General features: G+C 50.0%; 4 protein-coding genes across 4 annotated transcripts; 2 read left to right on the plus strand and 2 right to left on the minus strand.

Annotated features, from left to right (window-relative positions):
• Window positions 1–239: 239 nt before the first annotated feature.
• On the plus strand, window positions 240–1,470 carry KRP23_4989 (Cyclin-dependent kinase 2; the record flags this gene model as incomplete). Its single annotated transcript, XM_067890009.1, has 6 exons — window positions 240–442; window positions 519–636; window positions 706–767; window positions 833–1,105; window positions 1,172–1,313; window positions 1,378–1,470. 6 exons carry the CDS (start codon window positions 240–242, stop codon window positions 1,468–1,470), a joined length of 891 nt encoding a protein of 296 aa, XP_067746592.1.
• A 109-nt stretch (window positions 1,471–1,579) lies between these two features.
• On the minus strand, window positions 1,580–2,284 carry KRP23_4990 (uncharacterized protein; the record flags this gene model as incomplete). Its single annotated transcript, XM_067890010.1, has 4 exons — window positions 1,580–1,675; window positions 1,757–1,824; window positions 1,887–2,114; window positions 2,182–2,284. The coding sequence occupies 4 exons, from the start codon at window positions 2,282–2,284 to the stop codon at window positions 1,580–1,582; spliced, it is 495 nt and encodes a 164-aa protein (XP_067746593.1).
• Window positions 2,285–8,254: 5,970 nt separating this feature from the next.
• On the plus strand, window positions 8,255–8,752 carry KRP23_4991 (Mitochondrial fission process protein 1; the record flags this gene model as incomplete). Its single annotated transcript, XM_067890011.1, has 1 exon — window positions 8,255–8,752. One exon carries the CDS (start codon window positions 8,255–8,257, stop codon window positions 8,750–8,752), a length of 498 nt encoding a protein of 165 aa, XP_067746594.1.
• Window positions 8,753–8,861: 109 nt separating this feature from the next.
• On the minus strand, window positions 8,862–9,764 carry KRP23_4992 (putative phosphoglycerate mutase; the record flags this gene model as incomplete). Its single annotated transcript, XM_067890012.1, has 1 exon — window positions 8,862–9,764. One exon carries the CDS (start codon window positions 9,762–9,764, stop codon window positions 8,862–8,864), a length of 903 nt encoding a protein of 300 aa, XP_067746595.1.
• Window positions 9,765–17,523: the final 7,759 nt, after the last annotated feature.

Here is a 17,523-nt window from a genome sequence, read left to right on the forward strand (position 1 = left end):
CCGCTCCTTTCACTGGGCTTAAATTGTTCTGGGTTAATAACAGAAATTCGAAAAAGCCCATGTGCTATCGCGTTTTTGCACCATTACCATCGCTCATCATCACGATGAGATTGGACGTGCACGTCACTACATTAATTCACAAGAGTGCCCTCGCATTTAATCGCATACTCCCAGTACCACCCGCCTCTTCCGCAGGCAAAAAAGCGCGGGAGGCAAACTTTTAAGTTTGATATTCGACCATGGAACGGTACCAGCGCATCGAGAAGGGCGGGTCCATCGGCGAGGGCACGTACGGCGTCGTGTACAAATCGCTGGACCTCAAGACCAAGAAGGTCGTGGCGCTCAAGCGCATCCGCCTCGAGACGGAGGACGACGGCATCCCCAGCACGGCGCTGCGCGAGATTTCGGTGCTGCGCGAGCTCGAGCACCCCAACATCGTCAGGCATGCACCAGCAATACTTCCTATTACAGTGTTTGTAGAAGGGGAATGTGACACTAAAAACTATTTAAAATGCCAGTCTCCTCGACTGTCTGCAGGAGGACGGCAAGCTCTTCCTCGTGTTCGAGTTCATGGACAAGGATCTCAAGCGCCATATGGAGCACAAGCTCGGCAAGCTCGAGCCTGCACAAATCAAGGTCTTCTATTGTTGTTGCTATGCGGTGTTGGAGACTGTGGAGAACTGACGCTGTCTGTGCTGTCTACAGAGCTTCCTGTATCAGCTGCTCAAGGGCCTCGCGTTCTCGCACTCGCGCGGCATCATGCACCGGTGCGCGCCTTTTTTCTATTGCTGTAACTACCGTGCACTGATGATGTGGATATCGCTGGGTGCAGGGATCTCAAGCCGCAGAACTTGCTTGTGAACGCCACCGGCGAGCTCAAGATCGCCGACTTTGGCCTCGCGCGAGCGTTCAGCCTCCCCATCAAAAAGTACACGCACGAGGTCGTTACGCTCTGGTACCGCGCGCCCGAGATCTTGCTCGGCCAGGAAGTGTACTCACCTCCTGTCGACATTTGGTCCGTCGGTGTCATCTTCGCCGAGATGGTCTCCAAGAAGCCGCTCTTCCCGGGTGACTCAGAGATCGACCAGCTCTACCGCATCTTCAGGCGAGTTAGCTGGATTTTTATGTAGCTGGCGTATTGAAGAGCGTACTGACATTTCACTACTATAAGGGCATTTGGCACACCGAACGAGTCGACGTGGCCAGGTGTCACCAAGTTGCGCGATTACGCCCCCACGTTCCCAAAGTGGAGGAAGAAGGACATGCGAGAGCTTTTCCCGCAGCTAGATGAGGCTGGACTAAACTTGTTGGAGGTGCGCACACTCCGCCCATGCGTGTTTGGTTTAGGCTAACCACTTTTAACATTGTTGACCTCAGTCCATGCTGCACTACGACCCATCGGCGAGAATCAGCGCAAAAGTAGCCCTCCGCCACCCGTACTTCGACGACGTGGAGTCCAAGTTTTTGTAGTCGAGCTGCTCTGAACCGACCAAGGCCATTATCCATGCAGCCGAGGCAGTCGTGTTGACAATTTCCGTCTGCTCATCCTGAATAAGCCGCTTACTTTATCGTACATTCCTTAACTCTCGTCTGTTGCTGACTGTGTTCCAGTGTTGGTTGCAATAGATGTGGTCTCTTGGTGAGTGCAGGTATCGACATTGAGGTCGTTCATGTTCTGCTAAACAGAGAAATTGAGTTTGAGTAGAAGCACTAAAGCGCAGAAAGCTGTAACGTTCGCATAGAGTCGAATGTGTACCTGTGACGCAGAGTATTGTGCAAACGGAACTCCGCCCATGTCCACGACTGACAGCAAACTTGTCTGGTCTGAGCGAAAAGTGTGAGTGAACTCCGTCTCAACAAACCCAGTGCAAAGTATGAAGGCGTACCTGTGCTTTCAGTAAAGCGATCGATGTCTGTGAGGTAGTTCAGCATCGGATCTCGAATGGCAACCTCACGATCGACTTCGCTGTCCATACAGATAACCCTGGTAACTTGTGCGTCGTCGAAGTCAGTGTACGAAGCACTGCCCGCTGCCAGCTCGCTGAGAGACGGAAATCCGTGACCAATGTAGTCGTCAGATAAGGTGGAATGCGACCTCCGTACTTTTCGATTGTCTGCCAAGGAAAACAATGACGTTAGTTGCTATGATAGCGCCGCTGTTAGGTCTGCCAGGAGTCTTACCTTGTCTTGACAAGTTTCTATCGCTAATTTGTGAGTGACTAAGGAGCAGCTCAACGTCTCCAATGCTGCTCAAAATTTCACGCAGAAACTCATCCTTCTCCATCAGCTCCGTCAAACCTGCCGATCGCGTTATAGCTTGTAGTTGGAGTTCGTTATTGTCAGAGTCCATGGGCATGCCGTCATCAAGACTCCGAGATGAACTTCGGGTGTCAACTTGACGGGTGACAGAGCTTTCATTAACTTCGGACCGCTCCACGTCGACTGCGTTGGGATCTGAATCCAATGGACTAACATCCCGTTGTGTAACTGGTTCATCATTTGTCGAGTCCAACAAACTAGATTGATAGCAAACTTCAGCAATTTTATCGGCGTGGGTTGGTTGCGATTCTTCAGTTGTAAAAGGAGGTTTGAGATTGGTCTCTTCAATGCTGTCACTGGGGAGGCGACATTGAATATGCTCCTCTCTCGCATATTCTTGTCCTGAATGCCAACCACATTGGCGATCACTTGATTCGGCACTTGGTACTGGAGACAAATCGAGACCGAAAGGTTGGTTTGTCGATGCATCGAAGACAAATGGCTCAATCTGAGGAGAGCCACCGTCCCACGACGCCGTCAACTCGTCAAAAGTATCATGGGATTTAGCGGGAGACCTCGTTGGGGACGGTTTTGGGGAAAACTGCAGCCGCACTTGGCTCCAAACAGAAGGAGGATGGTATTCACGTGATTCTCGAGCTCGCCGCTTGTCATCTACCAGCATTTTACGGAAGCGATACAGCTTGTGGGCTTGCTTTTTCTTTTGCTGTTGTCCCAAGAACCCCAATATTGCACCAACGTCCTCATTTCGTTTCTTCAGCACAGAACCTTGACCCTCCATCGCGAATATCAACATCACAAACTTAATGACGATCACAGTATCATCACTGTTTGTCTCGCCAGAGTGATGGCCTCCGTCGAGCTCACCCCAATGAAGCTTGCAAGAACAGCGCACCAAAGCCTCAATGAATTCTGGAAAGTTCAGTGCCTCAGTATCTGGAGATGAACACGCCGATAGCTTCACAGCATTTTCAAGCTCACGGCGGTGAAAAAGCTGCGGGAACACTCGAACCTGCTTCATGAGAGCGATAAACGCAGTGCTGCTTATTCGATAGTCTTGTGTTTTATCTGTCGCCGAACAGCTCTGAACAGCTTGACGCAGGAAAAACTGTCCAAGGATGCGCATGTATTTCCTGATCGTAGGTAGTAACTTTTCCAGCGCCAGATCCATATCAGTGGGCATCAGTTCCCAGACCCAGTATGCCTTCGTTTTCCTTGGACGGGCTCTTGCTCGCTTTTGTAGCAAGAAGTAAGGTTGTAAGTGGCGCTGAGCTAACCAACTCAATGCACTCAATGGAGTTGGTGATCGTGAGGAGTCTTGCCGGATGCAAATGTCTAGGTATTTTCGATATGCGGGGTGGCTCTCGACTAACACTTCAAGGAACTGTTCAAGCTTCAATTGCTCTTCATGCTTGTCAGCGTCCACCGCATAGCGTGACAACTCGATATACTTCTCTTTAAAGCTCGCATCGAACACTTTCTGGAGCTCGCCGATGTAAAAGTCGTTTTGAAGAAGCGCTAAATCACGGACCATGCGATAGCAGATGCTCATTCTCGTTACTGTCACCTTCGCCAACTCATTTCCTGATGTCTTGGTGCCCGCATAAATTAGGACGCTATCGGCGTAGAAGCCTACGATTTCTCGGATCACGGTTACATCGCACACAGGGCCGTCATTCCATTGAGCATCTACATCAGCGAGGCCATTGCCGTGCTCTGAACGTTTAGGCCCAGTGCTGTCATTTAATTTCAAAATGTCAGCCAGGGATCTTGATTCATTGTTGCAGCGAAGGTTGACCCCTTTGACTCGCTTTTTGTGCGCAGTGTGTCGCGTTTTAACTACGGAAAGCTTGTCATCGCGACCCGTGCTATTGCTCTCGGAGACGGGGACTAGACTCAACGATGGCTCGAACATGGCAGGTGTAGCGTTCATTGGAGCGCAGACGTCAAAGTCATATCCACGTGAGCTGAAAGTATCAACACATTTTCGGCGATCATCACAGACTGATTTGGGCATTCTTCCATTCGGGTCGAACCCGTGTTGCTTAGTACACGAAAATTGCTCAACAGTGTTTGCTTCTCGTTCTTTCTGGAAGTTTGAGGCAAACTTAATCGCGTGTACTCCAGTAGTGACATACTTTTCCTGGTGCGTGTTTCCTGTCTGGTCAAAAGCGTCCCTATTTACTGTATCATCGTCGAAGAGAGGTAGCATGTTCCCGGGTATGGAATCATGGATTTCACGTGATGCATCCTCTTGGTATAGATGATTCTCAGATTCCAAGTACCTGGATTCCGGACACAGTTGGTTGCTGTTGGTAGAGTCAAGTAGCAAGAGCCGCTGGAGCAATTCAGCATCATGTGCTATTGTTTCGGGACAAGAATTATGAATCGCAACCGGCTGGCTATGAATTGTACCCTCAGTCGTATCGATGGTGGCTTTACCATCGTGGATTTCGTTATCGCCACAACGTAGATGATGATTTCGAGATATTGTATCCCCACTAGGCGTTTGGTTGTCGAATATTTGCCGACGGGGCTCGGAGTCAAATTCAAGGCGATCAACAGTAGCAGCATCGTCATGCTGCGCAGCTAATATCACAGTTGCTCTAGCATTTGGTTCAGTGCGGGAAATCTCGTTGCCACCGTCCTGATAATTTCGTGCATAGCTCGCATTTTCAGTGGGATCAAGCATGCGTCGCATCTTTCGCATCGATTCCACTCGAGTGTTAATCGCTTCTTTAGACATCACTTTCGTTTTTCTCCTGGGTAACTTCTTCTCCCTCTTCAGGTTACTGATACGCTTCGATTGGGCTATATAGTTTTGTTGCTGGGGGTGATAGTACGAAAGCTTGCCAATTGTTTGCTGCGCCTCCACCAAAACCTTCTCTTGTTTTGAATGGATGATTGACTTCCACCATCCAAGCATCGTCTTCAGAAGCAAACGAGTGTGAAAATGATCCCTAGCAAGAAGACTACTCTTGCTGCAGCCGATATGCCATCTTCGAAACCATCTCCTTAAGCGAAGAAGAGTTGCTTGCCGCGACCTCACTGCTGTTCTTTCCAGCTCACGATTTAGCTGGGTTTTCCAAAGGGATTGTCTCTCTTGAAGGTTTCTTCTCCGCTCAACCAAACACTTCCATTTGGCGATCATGAACATTTGAAGTCTGTAACGCCGCGACTCCCGTAAGTAGCGTAGGCGCGCTCCACGGTTGTTGTTACTGCTCGACATCGTTCGTGCAACACGACGCCACTCCCGAAGAATCTGGCAAGCAACATGAAACATTTTCCAGTGAGACCAACACTGTCGAGCTTGTCTAAGCTGGAGCTTTCTGTGTAGCAGTTTCGTGTATTTGCAAAGCTTTGAGGCTTGCTGCCAACGGTGCCATGCACGGGACACAGCCGACGAAGCTGGATACTTCCCAAAGACTTGGTGGAAGTGTGTTAACTTTCGGGAAAACACTTTCTGCTGCGCCGAGCGCTTGTGCCAGTTAGTGAAACACGAACGCAACTGTCGTTGTGCATGAGTGCGACGAAGCCTTGATAAGCGCTGGCAGGAGTGAAACTTTTCTTGCCACGTGAGGAACCACATCGCTTGTAGCTTTGCTTTGCGCTGGTGTTGTACAGATTCGCCACACAGACGAACACGATGCCAGTTGGTCGATCGGCGGTGCCATCCTCGAATGACTCGGGTACTCAACTTCCGGTCATACACTCGTTCAGCCAACTCACAAATGGCCCTAACTTTTCTCCACTTCTCCACGCGACATTTCCAATGAGTGAAGAGAGTTCCAACTATCTGCTTACTCTTGTAGGAACCCAAGGCACGTAAACAAGATCCCAACGTTGCTTGTCGATGCCAATTTAACAGCACTCGGCGCTTTGTACGCAACTGATAAAGCTCGTCACAACGGTGACGCTGTCGACACCTAAAAACAAATACGATCCACCGGTTCCACCTTCGCCGGCATGGATTGCATATTGACTTTTGGTAGCCAGGGCTCAGCTGCAGATAGTTCAGTTGATCTGAAAGCTTCCGTCGGGATCGTGCCATTGCTTGCCACGCTTGAAAATGTCGTTTCTTTAGGGAAGTGCGCATTTTTTGCCTGAGGTGGTGCCCCCGCAGTGAATTTTGGGTGTTTTGATATACTGCACCCCACAGACAGATTACTCCTAGATGAAGCAGGTGCTTGTGATGGTGTTGCTGTGCTCTAACCAGTTGTTGTGCGTGGTCCAGGCGATACTTGTAGTAGGATTTCCAATTCGCCAAGGTTCGTTGGCAGCAGAACTTGCTGTGCAGTTCTTCTGCTCGCTTTTCCTGATGGTGCCAACCCTGTCGCCCACAAATGAACCTCTTCCAAACACTGAGGTATCGGGATTCAGAAGCTAAACACGCGTGTTTGCATGCCAGTCGCTTGCGGTGAATTCTGAGCCAGCCTTCCGACCAAGCGCATCGCACAAGGCGAGTTTGCCACATCTGTTGTACCCGACGAATGCCTTCTCTCCTCCTTTTTCTTTCTCTAGCTCGTGCTTGTAGACGCTCAATAGCGATGGCTAGGCGATGACGAGTTATCATCAATTGTGCGCGATTACTGTGGGCACTAAAGCTGGCTTGATTCTTAAAGGCCTCAAAGTAAATAGCCCGAAGGTGCTTTTCACGATTTTTTCTTACTTTGTCACCGAGTTGAATTGCTTTCGTAGCTGCATCCCACGCCAAAAAATGGTCACGGAACACACGAGACAAGAGTTTTGCTCGTTGACGCTCTACGATGCTAGTAGTTCGAGCGACTTCACACCACAACACAAAATATCGCCTCCGCCTGACATCAAATTGCACTTGGCACGCCAACCTTCTATCTCGACCAGACTTATTCGCGACAGTTCTCCATCGATTCAAGAACTCACGCTTCCGCTTTAAATTCGACTTCCCACGATACTGTGTGCACATTGTACGTTGTTGCTCCTGAATAGAACGAAAGCCGTGCAAGACCTTGAAACATCGGCGCAACGCGATTCGAGCTTGTCGAGCTCGAAATACGTGGATTCGAAGTGCATCCCAGACATTACGCAAGAGTAAACGATGAATACAGTTAGTTCGCTGGGCTAGCACGACGTGAACATACTTTGTTTGCTTGGCAAATTGGATCCATCGACGCCACATACGCTGCAGAATCAATCGTCCCATAAAAGATCGTCGGCCTCGCTCCAGTAGATCACGCAGCAGATGACAGCCTTGCTTCCAGTGCACCCAACGCGAGATCGCACGAGACACTTTCCAAGAACCAAGAAGACGCTGTTTATCGTGTTCATATCGCCGCTGCTTGAGGAAACACGCCCATTTCGTTATAACCTTCTGCTTCAAGAACGCATCTACAATTGCTCGACGCCGAGCTTCCTGTCTGCGATGCCTGACAAAATGCCGCCACTGCCGAAACCACGTCCGAAGCGTGCGACGGTCTCGTTTAGCTGACCGCGACAGTGGTAAAACCGACGATTCTGCTGATGAAGCTGAAGATCGCAACCTGGAACTCCGTCGAGGTCTGGAACTCAGTCGATGCCGCGAAATTGACGATGCTCCATCACTGCTCTCGCAAAACCCGCTGCTCCTACTGTCACATGAATACTGGCTGGAGTCCGATTCATCGCCGAAAGTTTGCGCACGCCTCGAAATCACTGAAAACACAGCCGAAGGTGGCGGTAGCGCCGCGAGGAAGGCGTCATGTCGTTGGAGGAGCCCGCTCCTCTCGTTTTTGCGACTCTCAACGCTTTCTGCGTCCTCAGAGCCGCGCTCCAGTATCCCCAATCGGTACAAAGTCTCGAGCTGCGATGTCGCCAGCGCCTCTGTCGAGTCCTCCATTGTTCCCAACGCGGCAACCCAAAGTTTCACTGCTGTTATAATGTAGCCATGTCGCGGCAACAGTCGCCAAAAAATGACTTGACCTCAGTATACCTCGACTACTCATCAGAGACCATCAACGTTATGGTGGACAAGCAGGAGGAGGATATCTGGCGAGACTCACTGGTGCGGTACTTGGGCTATGCGAACGAGCTGGGCGAGTCGTTCCGGCCCATTCTACCCCGCCTAGTAGTGCCGTCCTACTTTGTAGCGTTCGGCTACGTGTTGGGCGACACCTTTGACAAGGCCAGCAAGGCTCACACGAAAGCTGTGGACGAGGGCGTCTCCAGCCGCAAACGCAATGCACTCGTGGCAGACGCCACGATCGACACGCTGGCATGGCAGACAATGGCCAGCGTCGTGATCCCCGGCTTGACGATCAACCGCGTGGTGGCGCTGAGCTGCGTCGCCGTACAACGGGCGGCGAAGAACTCGCCGGTGGTTCGGCGCTGGGCCCCGACGGCCATCGGTCTGGGCGTCATCCCGTTGATCATCCACCCGATCGACAGCTTCGTGGACGCTGCGATGGACAAGTCGCTGCGCAAGTGGTCGAAGGATTTCCTCGATGGTATGGACAAGTGAGTTTCCGATTCAAGAGACGATGAAAGGGAAGAGACGTTGTAGTTGGAATACAGCAGTTTGAGTTGACATTTTGATACTTCTCGAGTTGTTTTTCAGTTGATGTTGATGCTTACATGTCGACTTTGCCTGACAGAATGGAGGTGATGGTGCGGGCGTTGGTGTCCTCGAGGAGGAACGGCACGAACTCGGCGGTGGAGACGCTGTACGTGCGGTGACCGATGACTCGCATCGCGGCGTTTGTCAGTCCGCCGTGCGTCACGACGCCAACGTATGACGTCTTGTGGCTGTAGAAGACGCGATTCAAGAAGATGCGCACTCGGTCGTTGATGTGCAGTTCGGACTCGCGATCATCAGGTGTCCACCACGGATCTGCGTCACTCCACAGATCACTGAAGTCGACGCTCGGATACTGCAGCGCCTTGGAAGAGATGGTGCCGCGAAGGTCGCACGTGCACACGCCGATGGTCTCGCGGGGCCACTCCATCGATCGTTTCGGGATCTGCACGTGGTTCTGGAACGCGATCATGGACGTGTGCAGTGTTCGCTCCAAAGGCGACACCACCACTTCCTCCATCTTCAACCCCCTCTCAAGTTCTGCGTCGACTCGCTCCGATGCCTTTGCAGCCTGTTGTATACCCAAATTCGTCAACTTGGCATCCGTGTACTCGGCCAGTTTGCGATAGTATCGTTCCCATTCCTCCGTGCCGTACTTGGTCTCGGCGACGTTGTGGGTCCCCTGTCCATGGCGTAAGAAGAGGAATAGCTTCACGTGCACGCCTTGAGCTGCTCGGTCATTGATATAGGCGTCTACATCAGCCCACGTGACGTTGTCAAGCAGTCCGAGGTGCTTTGGGTTGGACGTAGGTATCTCCACGGACGGCGTTCCCTGTTTGAAGAAGCCCGGAACATATCGAAGCGAGAATGGCACGTTGGACGCGTTGGGGTCGGCTGAAACGAATAATGAGCCGATGAGTAGCTCCACGAGCATCAGCAGAGACGCCGAGGTGCGCATGGTACTGGCTGCTTGTCTTCGGCTTGGGGTTTGTCTTTGAGGCACAATCACGCACCAAGAACAGAGAAGCCGATGGGGGTTTCTCAAGGGATGAGTTATATAGAGCTGCAGTTCTGACTTGGTCCCGCTCGAACTCTCCGTGTGTGCTATCAGATGAACTGCGGACGGCTCGGTTGCATGCTCGTTTGGGAGGCCTCGGTCGCTGTGGCAATCTCTTCTTGCGCTCTGTCGGCTGCTCCGTACGACAGACAGAAGATTTTGGGCGCTGTATCATTGTCAAACAACTGCAGGAAATTGACGGTGAATCGTCAAGAAGGCTCCTGTCGATGACAGGGTGTCATGCGTGAGCGCTGAATTGTGAGGTTGGAGATCGCTTGAGTGCAGTGTGGAGCACTAACCGTTCGCACGCGGCGCAGTATGTTGAGGACCCTGCGGCGGCAATTCGAGAGACAGCGTCAGTGAGTTAGCACAAGGAGTTGGAGAGGCCACGCGATAGGAAGTGGAAGATTGAATTTCGAGTGCTACGAATGTGCTACCAGAGCGGCCGGAATCGTTTAGCTAGCTGGCTAACGCAATGATCTGGCCTACGGTGGTGAAGAACTGAATTGCATCAGGAACGTTACGTCGCACCATTTGTCGGAGCGAGCAATTCCGGGGGGTCTCGACTGTTTGGAGACTGATGCGGACGTGGCGGGAGTTCGACCGAGTTGCCTCCGTTTTCGTGGCACGGCGCAAATTCGTCCTTGTTGAAATGTTGGACGCCGAATCACGTGGAGTGTGGGCGGTAGCTGACACTGGAACGTGCTCAGTGGAGTCTTGCGAAGCCGCCATGGCTGTCGTGATCGAGGTCGCCCACTTCTCCAGCTCGACAGCGCTGGATGCGCGCATCAAGATACATTTACCGTGAAGGCCGTATTGCAGACGAAGGGTGTTGCGGAATCTCTCTTTGCCGAAACAAGGCAAGAGCTTGACGTTCGAGTCGAGGGGGATTGTCACGGACCTGCCGGCTATGCGTGGGCGCTGGATGACGAGGTTGAACACCGCGGAGCTAGAACGCCGGAGCGTTGCGATGCGGATCAAGTAGACGGTGCTTAGGAACCTGGGAACAGGTGAAGTGGCAACAACGACAATTTGTAAGCACAAGCAACAGAGAGAGAGTTGACGATAGTCTCCTCGTACGAAGCCTACCATAGGAGGCCGCACGATTGGATTTGGAGTTTGCCACACGTCATCGTAGCGGCCGAGAAGTTGAACGAAGGGTTGGAGGCTTCGCTGAGAAGGGATGGAGTACGTTTGTTGCAGGAAGCAAATTGGGAAGTGATAGCCATGGCCGCTTGAGACTGTACATCCATTCGCCGCTAGGATGGCATGTGGAAGTCGGAGGGGAAGGCAGCGAGTATCCACCATCCAGAAAAGTCTCAAGTGTGTGCTGCCACAGAGGCGGCCTCCTAATTTGACAAGACATACTTACGAAATGCTCTGGCTGTCAGCAACGACTGGCTCAGATGCAATATTCACGAGCACCAAGAGAACTAGTGGTGGTCCGGTGGTCTGTACAATCTCAGATACTTTCTATCCTGTTGGGACAGATTCGCAAAGCCCGTGGATGTCATCGCCACAATAGCCTCATTTGCATTGTCAGGAAGGATAGATGCAGTTGGTGTACGTGGGGTACATTGCTGGAGCTTCCGCGTTGGGATCATTTCTACGTTTCGGCAGTCTCGTAGCTGTCACATTTCTGCCTCGATTGATTCTGGCCACGAAGCTGACCATGATGGCTACTTACTTTGTACTTTGACACGCACTGAGAATCTTTGTTTAATTTGATGGATCTTACTTGGAATTGATTCGCGCGAGAAGGGTCTGGTAAATTGTATTATAGCGGAGTGGAAGATTGATTTTACAAAACGTCAAGTTGCTACATATCGGTGGACAGCAAATAGGCTGCTTGGGTGTGCTGATAACATGAAAACGGCACGAGGTTCGCACAGCAAGTTGATAGACGGACAGCTAGGGCGTTGGGCCTTCTTGGCAGTACTTTGGGTTGACTGACTCTTCCTGTAACAGTCTTGCGCCGAGGAAGGTCTTGCTTGGCGTGTCCGGCGTGCGGTCCTTGGGTAGGCAGGTGACGAGGTTGGTGGAGGGGTTGTTGCTATTGAAAGCAAATTGAGAAGTGATTGAGATTGAGCTGTTTGCTTTTACGGATGTCCTTGAGACCACTAGTGTACTACCCTAAAGCCTATCCTTCTCTAATCTCAGCTGCTATCTGTTCTACCAATGATCTTGTCTAAAATATCCACGTAGTTGTAGTTTCATCAAAAATCCAGTTCCCATACTGGATATTATCAAATCTTGATGATTTAGACCAATCAAATTAATGATTATCGGACGTATCAGATTCTTGTTCTTATCCTTGAATATCTTGCGCCATTCAGATATTGGTAGACATGCATACGAAAATTTATTGTTCAACCAGATTGGTTGTAGTTGCGGCAATACCTGCCGCTGACGGCAACTGCGTCACATGACCTCCCTTCAAGAAGACGCCTATTTTGAAAATGGCTTCGGTCGCTTCTTGGATTTCCAATAGAGGTCGATGAGCCCAGGAATCTGCTTTAGATTCTCAATGGGTTCCCAGGTTGCATCAGCTCTGAATTCACCTAGCCACCAAATCTTGTACTGCGGTTTTCCCTTGTACATGCGGTGATCAATCACCGCTTCAACGAGTTGTCCTTCGGTTCCATCGGCTAACACGACTTTGTTCACCTGCTGCCTTCGCTTTGGGTCCTTGCGATACGGTTTCAGCAATGATGTGTGGAACACAGGATGCAACTTTAATCCCTTCGATAATCCCAACTCATAGGAATCTTTTGAGATCTTCTTTATCACTGGAAAAGGTCCAATGTATCGTGGAGCGAGTTTCTTCGACTGGGCATACCCCTTGTGACGGATATCCAAATTCTTTCCGTCTAAAAGCACCATGTCGTTGACTTCGAAGTTCTGGACAAGTCTATTCTTGTCGTAATAATACTTCATACGCTCCTGCGCCTCGCTCATACGGTCTTGTGCGACCTTGAGTAGAGTCTCTTGCTGAAGTAAAAACTCTTGCGCTGTTTTCTCCAATTTCTTAAACTCCGGATCTGATGCCACATCGTCTGGCATGTAGGGGACATATCCTAGATCCGCTTCGAACGGCGACATTCGAATCGTGGAGTGTACACGTCGGTTGTAGGCAATTTCTGCCAAATGGAGATATTCATCCCAGTCATTTTGAGCTGGGTTGACGACACCTCGAAGATAATCTCCGATAAATCGATTTGTCCGTTCCGTTTGTCCATCTGTTTGGGGTCGGAAAGCCGATGACAAGTTGTGCTGCGTACCAAGCGCACTCACAATACTCTGCCAAAGTTTGGACGTAAACTTGGTGTCTCGATCGGATATAATGGTTTTGGGTAAACCGTGATCCTTTACATAATTCTTCATGAACACGTTAGCGATATCTGTGGTGTTGTCCGTTGTCTTCGTCGCAACGAACTTCGCTCGCTTTGTCAGCCGGTCAACGATTACCATAATCGCATCGCAACCTTTGGTGCTGACAGGCAGTGACACTACAAAATCCATTGAGATGTCTGTCCACCTACCCGAAGGTATGTCTAGTGGTTGAAGTAGTCCCGGCGGCTTGGTTTGTCTCGCCTTGTTGCGCTGACACATTTCACATGTGTTGACATAGCGCTGGATGTACTTCATCATCTTCGGCCAGTAGTATTTCTCGCGTACTGCCAAATAGGTCTTATAAAACCCTGGGTGTCCTGCTGCTACTGCATCGTGATTCTCGCAAATGACTCGATTCTTCAGATCTTCGTCATCAGGGATGTACAATCGTGGAGTCTGGTCTTCCGCAGTTTGATAGAAAAGAATGTCATCCTGTAAGGAGTATTTAGGCAATTCATCCCCTTGCTTCAGCTTCTTGATGATCCACTGTAGATCCTTGTTCCACGAATACATCGACTTCGCCGTTTGGGCCACTGTCACCTTGTTTGGTACAATCGTTGCCACAATTTCACGATTCTTGGCTGCTTCCAGTAGCTCTTGTAAGCTTACTTGAGCAGCTTTCAGTTCAAACTCTGGATTTCGTGACAATGCATCAGCCACGGTATTCGTTTCTCCGGGAATCCACTTGAACAAAGGCTGGAATTCAGCAAGCTCATTGAACCATCGTGCAACGCGTCGGTTTGTAGTCTTCTGAGTCAGAATCATCTCAATACTTTTGTGATCCGTTTCGACCGTAAACGGTCGGTCAAGAAGATACACACGCCATACTCGAAGAGCATGCATGATCGCGAGCAACTCCTGTTCTCGAACAGGGTAGTTTAGTTCTGCTGGCTTCATCTTCCGGCCAGTATACGCGATTGGATGCTCTAGCCCTCCCTCCTTTTGAAACAAGACTCCCCCGATTGCAAAATTCGAGGCGTCCATGCGAATACCAAAAGGTTTTGTGAAGTCAGGAAGGCCGAGAACTGGTGGTGAGGCTAACCGGCGTTTAAGCTCTTTGAAGCACTTGAGTTGATCGTCCGAGAGTTCAATAGTCTCTCGTGGACGCTTTCCCTTGATGCTGTCATGAAGTGGTCCTGCAAATTGTGCAAAGTCCTTACAGAATCTGGACACATAGACCGTAGTTCCTAAGAAGCTCTCCATTTGCTTCTTGGTCTTGGGAACAGGCCATTCTGCGATGATGCGAACCTTGTCTGGATCCATTCGGACTCCTTTTCGTCCGACGAAATCTCCTAGGCATGGAATCTCGTCCACACAGAACTGACACTTGGATAATTTGATGTAAAGTTGCTGTTCTTCACATCGCTTGAGCACACGATCTAAAGCTTCAAGGTGCTCTGCGACATCTTCACTCGGGGTGAATACGTAGATGTCGTCAAAATAGATCCTCATCACGTCTCTTAAGTCCCTAAAGACTTTCTGTAAAAGACGGTTAAATGTTCCGGGACTACCACTGAGTCCCATTGGAGTAACGAGGTATTCAAATAGACCATCAGGGGTCGAAAAAGCTGTAAACGGTATGTCCGATTCACGTAGCTTAACTTGGTAGTAACCCCACAGTAGGTCCATGCACGAAAACCAATGACTGCCCGCCATGGCATCAAAGGTATCCTCCTTGCGCGGCATTGGTATAGCCGGCAAAATTGTCGCTAGATTTAGCTGACGATAGTCGTGCACAATGCGCCATCCAACAGGCTTCTTGACACAGAACGTCGGCGCGGAAAATGCAGACGTGCTTGGTCGAATAATGCCCGCTTGAACCATCTCTTTGGTCCAATCTTGAATTGTGATGCGCTGATCAGGGCTCTGGCGCCATTGTTTCACCGAAATAGGCGTGGTACCAGGCTGGAGAAGGATTTCGTGTTCGATCCCTTCTCGTACAGGAGGCGTCTCGTTTGGAAGTTCCGTGCGAAAAACAGTATCCGCATACTTGCGTAGTATATCATACGCTGGATTATCCTTAAGTGCCTCCCATCCTTGACTCTTAAAGCGTTCTGCCTTCTCAGAGTCATGCGGATTGATGACAAAGATTGCTTCAATGTCCTTGTCATGACGCAACATTCTTAGAAATTGTTGAGCTGAAATAAGTCGCGTCTTGCCATATTGGCCTTTGTGGCCATGCTGCCGATAGTGGTTGAAAATCTCGCGACTTTGGTCGATACGAGATCTGCGTTGTCCAGCGACTCTTCTAGCTGGGCGTTGCTTAGGCAGTCTTAGTTGAGCATCTTGCTCATCCTCCATCTTGATGCGTGGTGTGACCTGCCCTGTACTCCAGTCGATATCCGGGTTTTGCTCTCGCAGCCACATCATGCCCAGAATAACATCCTTGTTTTCTGGAACGGGCATGACTTGGAAGGTTCCCGACGTCAATGGGAAACCTGGTAGCTGCAGATTCATCTCCACGGTTCGACGCGGACGGTGTACCACTTGGTCATAACCAAGGTCGACCTGCATCAACTCGCCTTCGGTTACATCCAGCCCAAGCGTTTTCACCAATTCCTCAGATACGCCATTTAAGCTGCATCCATTATCAATGAAAATGGTGACGGATCTCTCTTGACCCGTTTCTTTGTACGCATGAGCCTCGGCTTCCAAGATAGCATACAGTGCGCCGCTGATGTACCTATTTGCTTCCTTACGTTTTGGAGCGGTACATTGCGGGGAAATGTGGCCAACTTTGCCACAGTTATTGCATGTAGCTGTTTTCGTCCAGTCATCATTCTTGTTCTTCTTCTTCTCGAATCGCTTTGGTTTCTGCGATGTCGGCTTGATTGAACGTTTACCGGATTCGGCCGGTGCCTGCGATGACTTGGACGGAATGCGAGGTGGTTTACCCGAGTAATGTGCAAACTCGAAGTTAGAGGCAATCTCCATAGCGTCTTGAAGCGTACTCGGACTTTCTTCTTTGATTTTCTTCGCGGTTTCTTCCCGTAGTCCATTCTGGAAAAAGAAACGCTTCTCTAGTTCACTTATCTCTAATTCAGTTTGAGACAACAAGTCTTGGAACTTAGAGACATATTCGTGGATTGTTTCCTTTTGTTTTAAGTGAAACATCCGCTCGCGAAGATCATACTCGAAGTCCTTGGGTCGGAAACGTGTACGCAGTTGACGCTTGAACAGAGACCATGTTTGGTGAACGCTCATGCGCTCACAATCCGTGATAAAGGCACGGTACCAATTCAACACGGACTTGCCCAAGTTACTGGAGATTAGCGTCACAAAGTCTGACGAATCAGCTTCCATTATGTGACGCTTGTTGGCATAGTACTGTTCAGTAGCGAAGATCCATAGCTCAATGTCTTCGCCGTACTTCCCTTCATACACAGGAGGGTCCTTCTTCTTGTGTTCGCCTCTTGATGCAACGAGGAATTCAAAACGCTCGTTAGCCTGCTGCATTTGGGCTTGCATTTGGGCTTGCACCTGGGCTTGATATTGTTGTTGCTGCTGTGTAAGATACACTAGTAACTGCTGCATGGACATCGTATCGGGTCCATGACTTGATTGCGCAGCTGCTGCAGCGGGGGCGGCCGAATTTGCCTCATTATCGGCACTAGCCCCATTCGGTTGTGCTTGCGTGCGTGTTCTGGAACGTGTTGTCGGGCGTGTGGCTTCATTGTCACTCGGAGAGCTCATTCTGCTCTGTTGACGAGGTCTAGGGTTCGGGGACGGGCGCTCAGTTGCACGACCTCTTCTTTGGGTCATATCAACCGGACTTCTCAGCGCCGTCACTATATATACTACCGAAACCCTAAAATAAAGCCTTTGAAAATAAAACGGAACTGTCTAAATTCTTATTTACAGTCTACGTTTCTTGTAAAGTTGGACGGAGTGGTCGAATGTTCCTTCCAAAACCGTTTGGGTACGCTCGATAAGCTGTTTCAGCTGTTCCGAAAATTCGTGAACGACGTTCCTCGCACTTGAATTTTTACAATCCGGAATTTCGTTTCGGATGAGTTTGACAACCTTAAGTTGCTTTACCGTCGTTAACCACAGGTCCTTTCGAAGCTTATCAAGCTCCTTATGGCGATCGGTTAAGACCTTAGTGGTGTTGACGAACGGTTCTTCGGGCTCGCGAGTTTTTCGTTTACCCATGCAACAATGCACACTGAAACAGTTGCAGTAGCAATGGATGTAGATCAAGTAAGACCAAGTAGGTATACCGAAAGGAAGTTATTCTCCGTGTTTTCTGAGGCGGGACAGGGATTCA

Source organism: Phytophthora ramorum (genome assembly GCF_020800215.1).
Source record: "Phytophthora ramorum isolate Pr-102 chromosome Unknown Phyram_PR-102_s0004, whole genome shotgun sequence".
Taxonomy (NCBI): Eukaryota; Oomycota; class Peronosporomycetes; order Peronosporales; family Peronosporaceae; genus Phytophthora; species Phytophthora ramorum.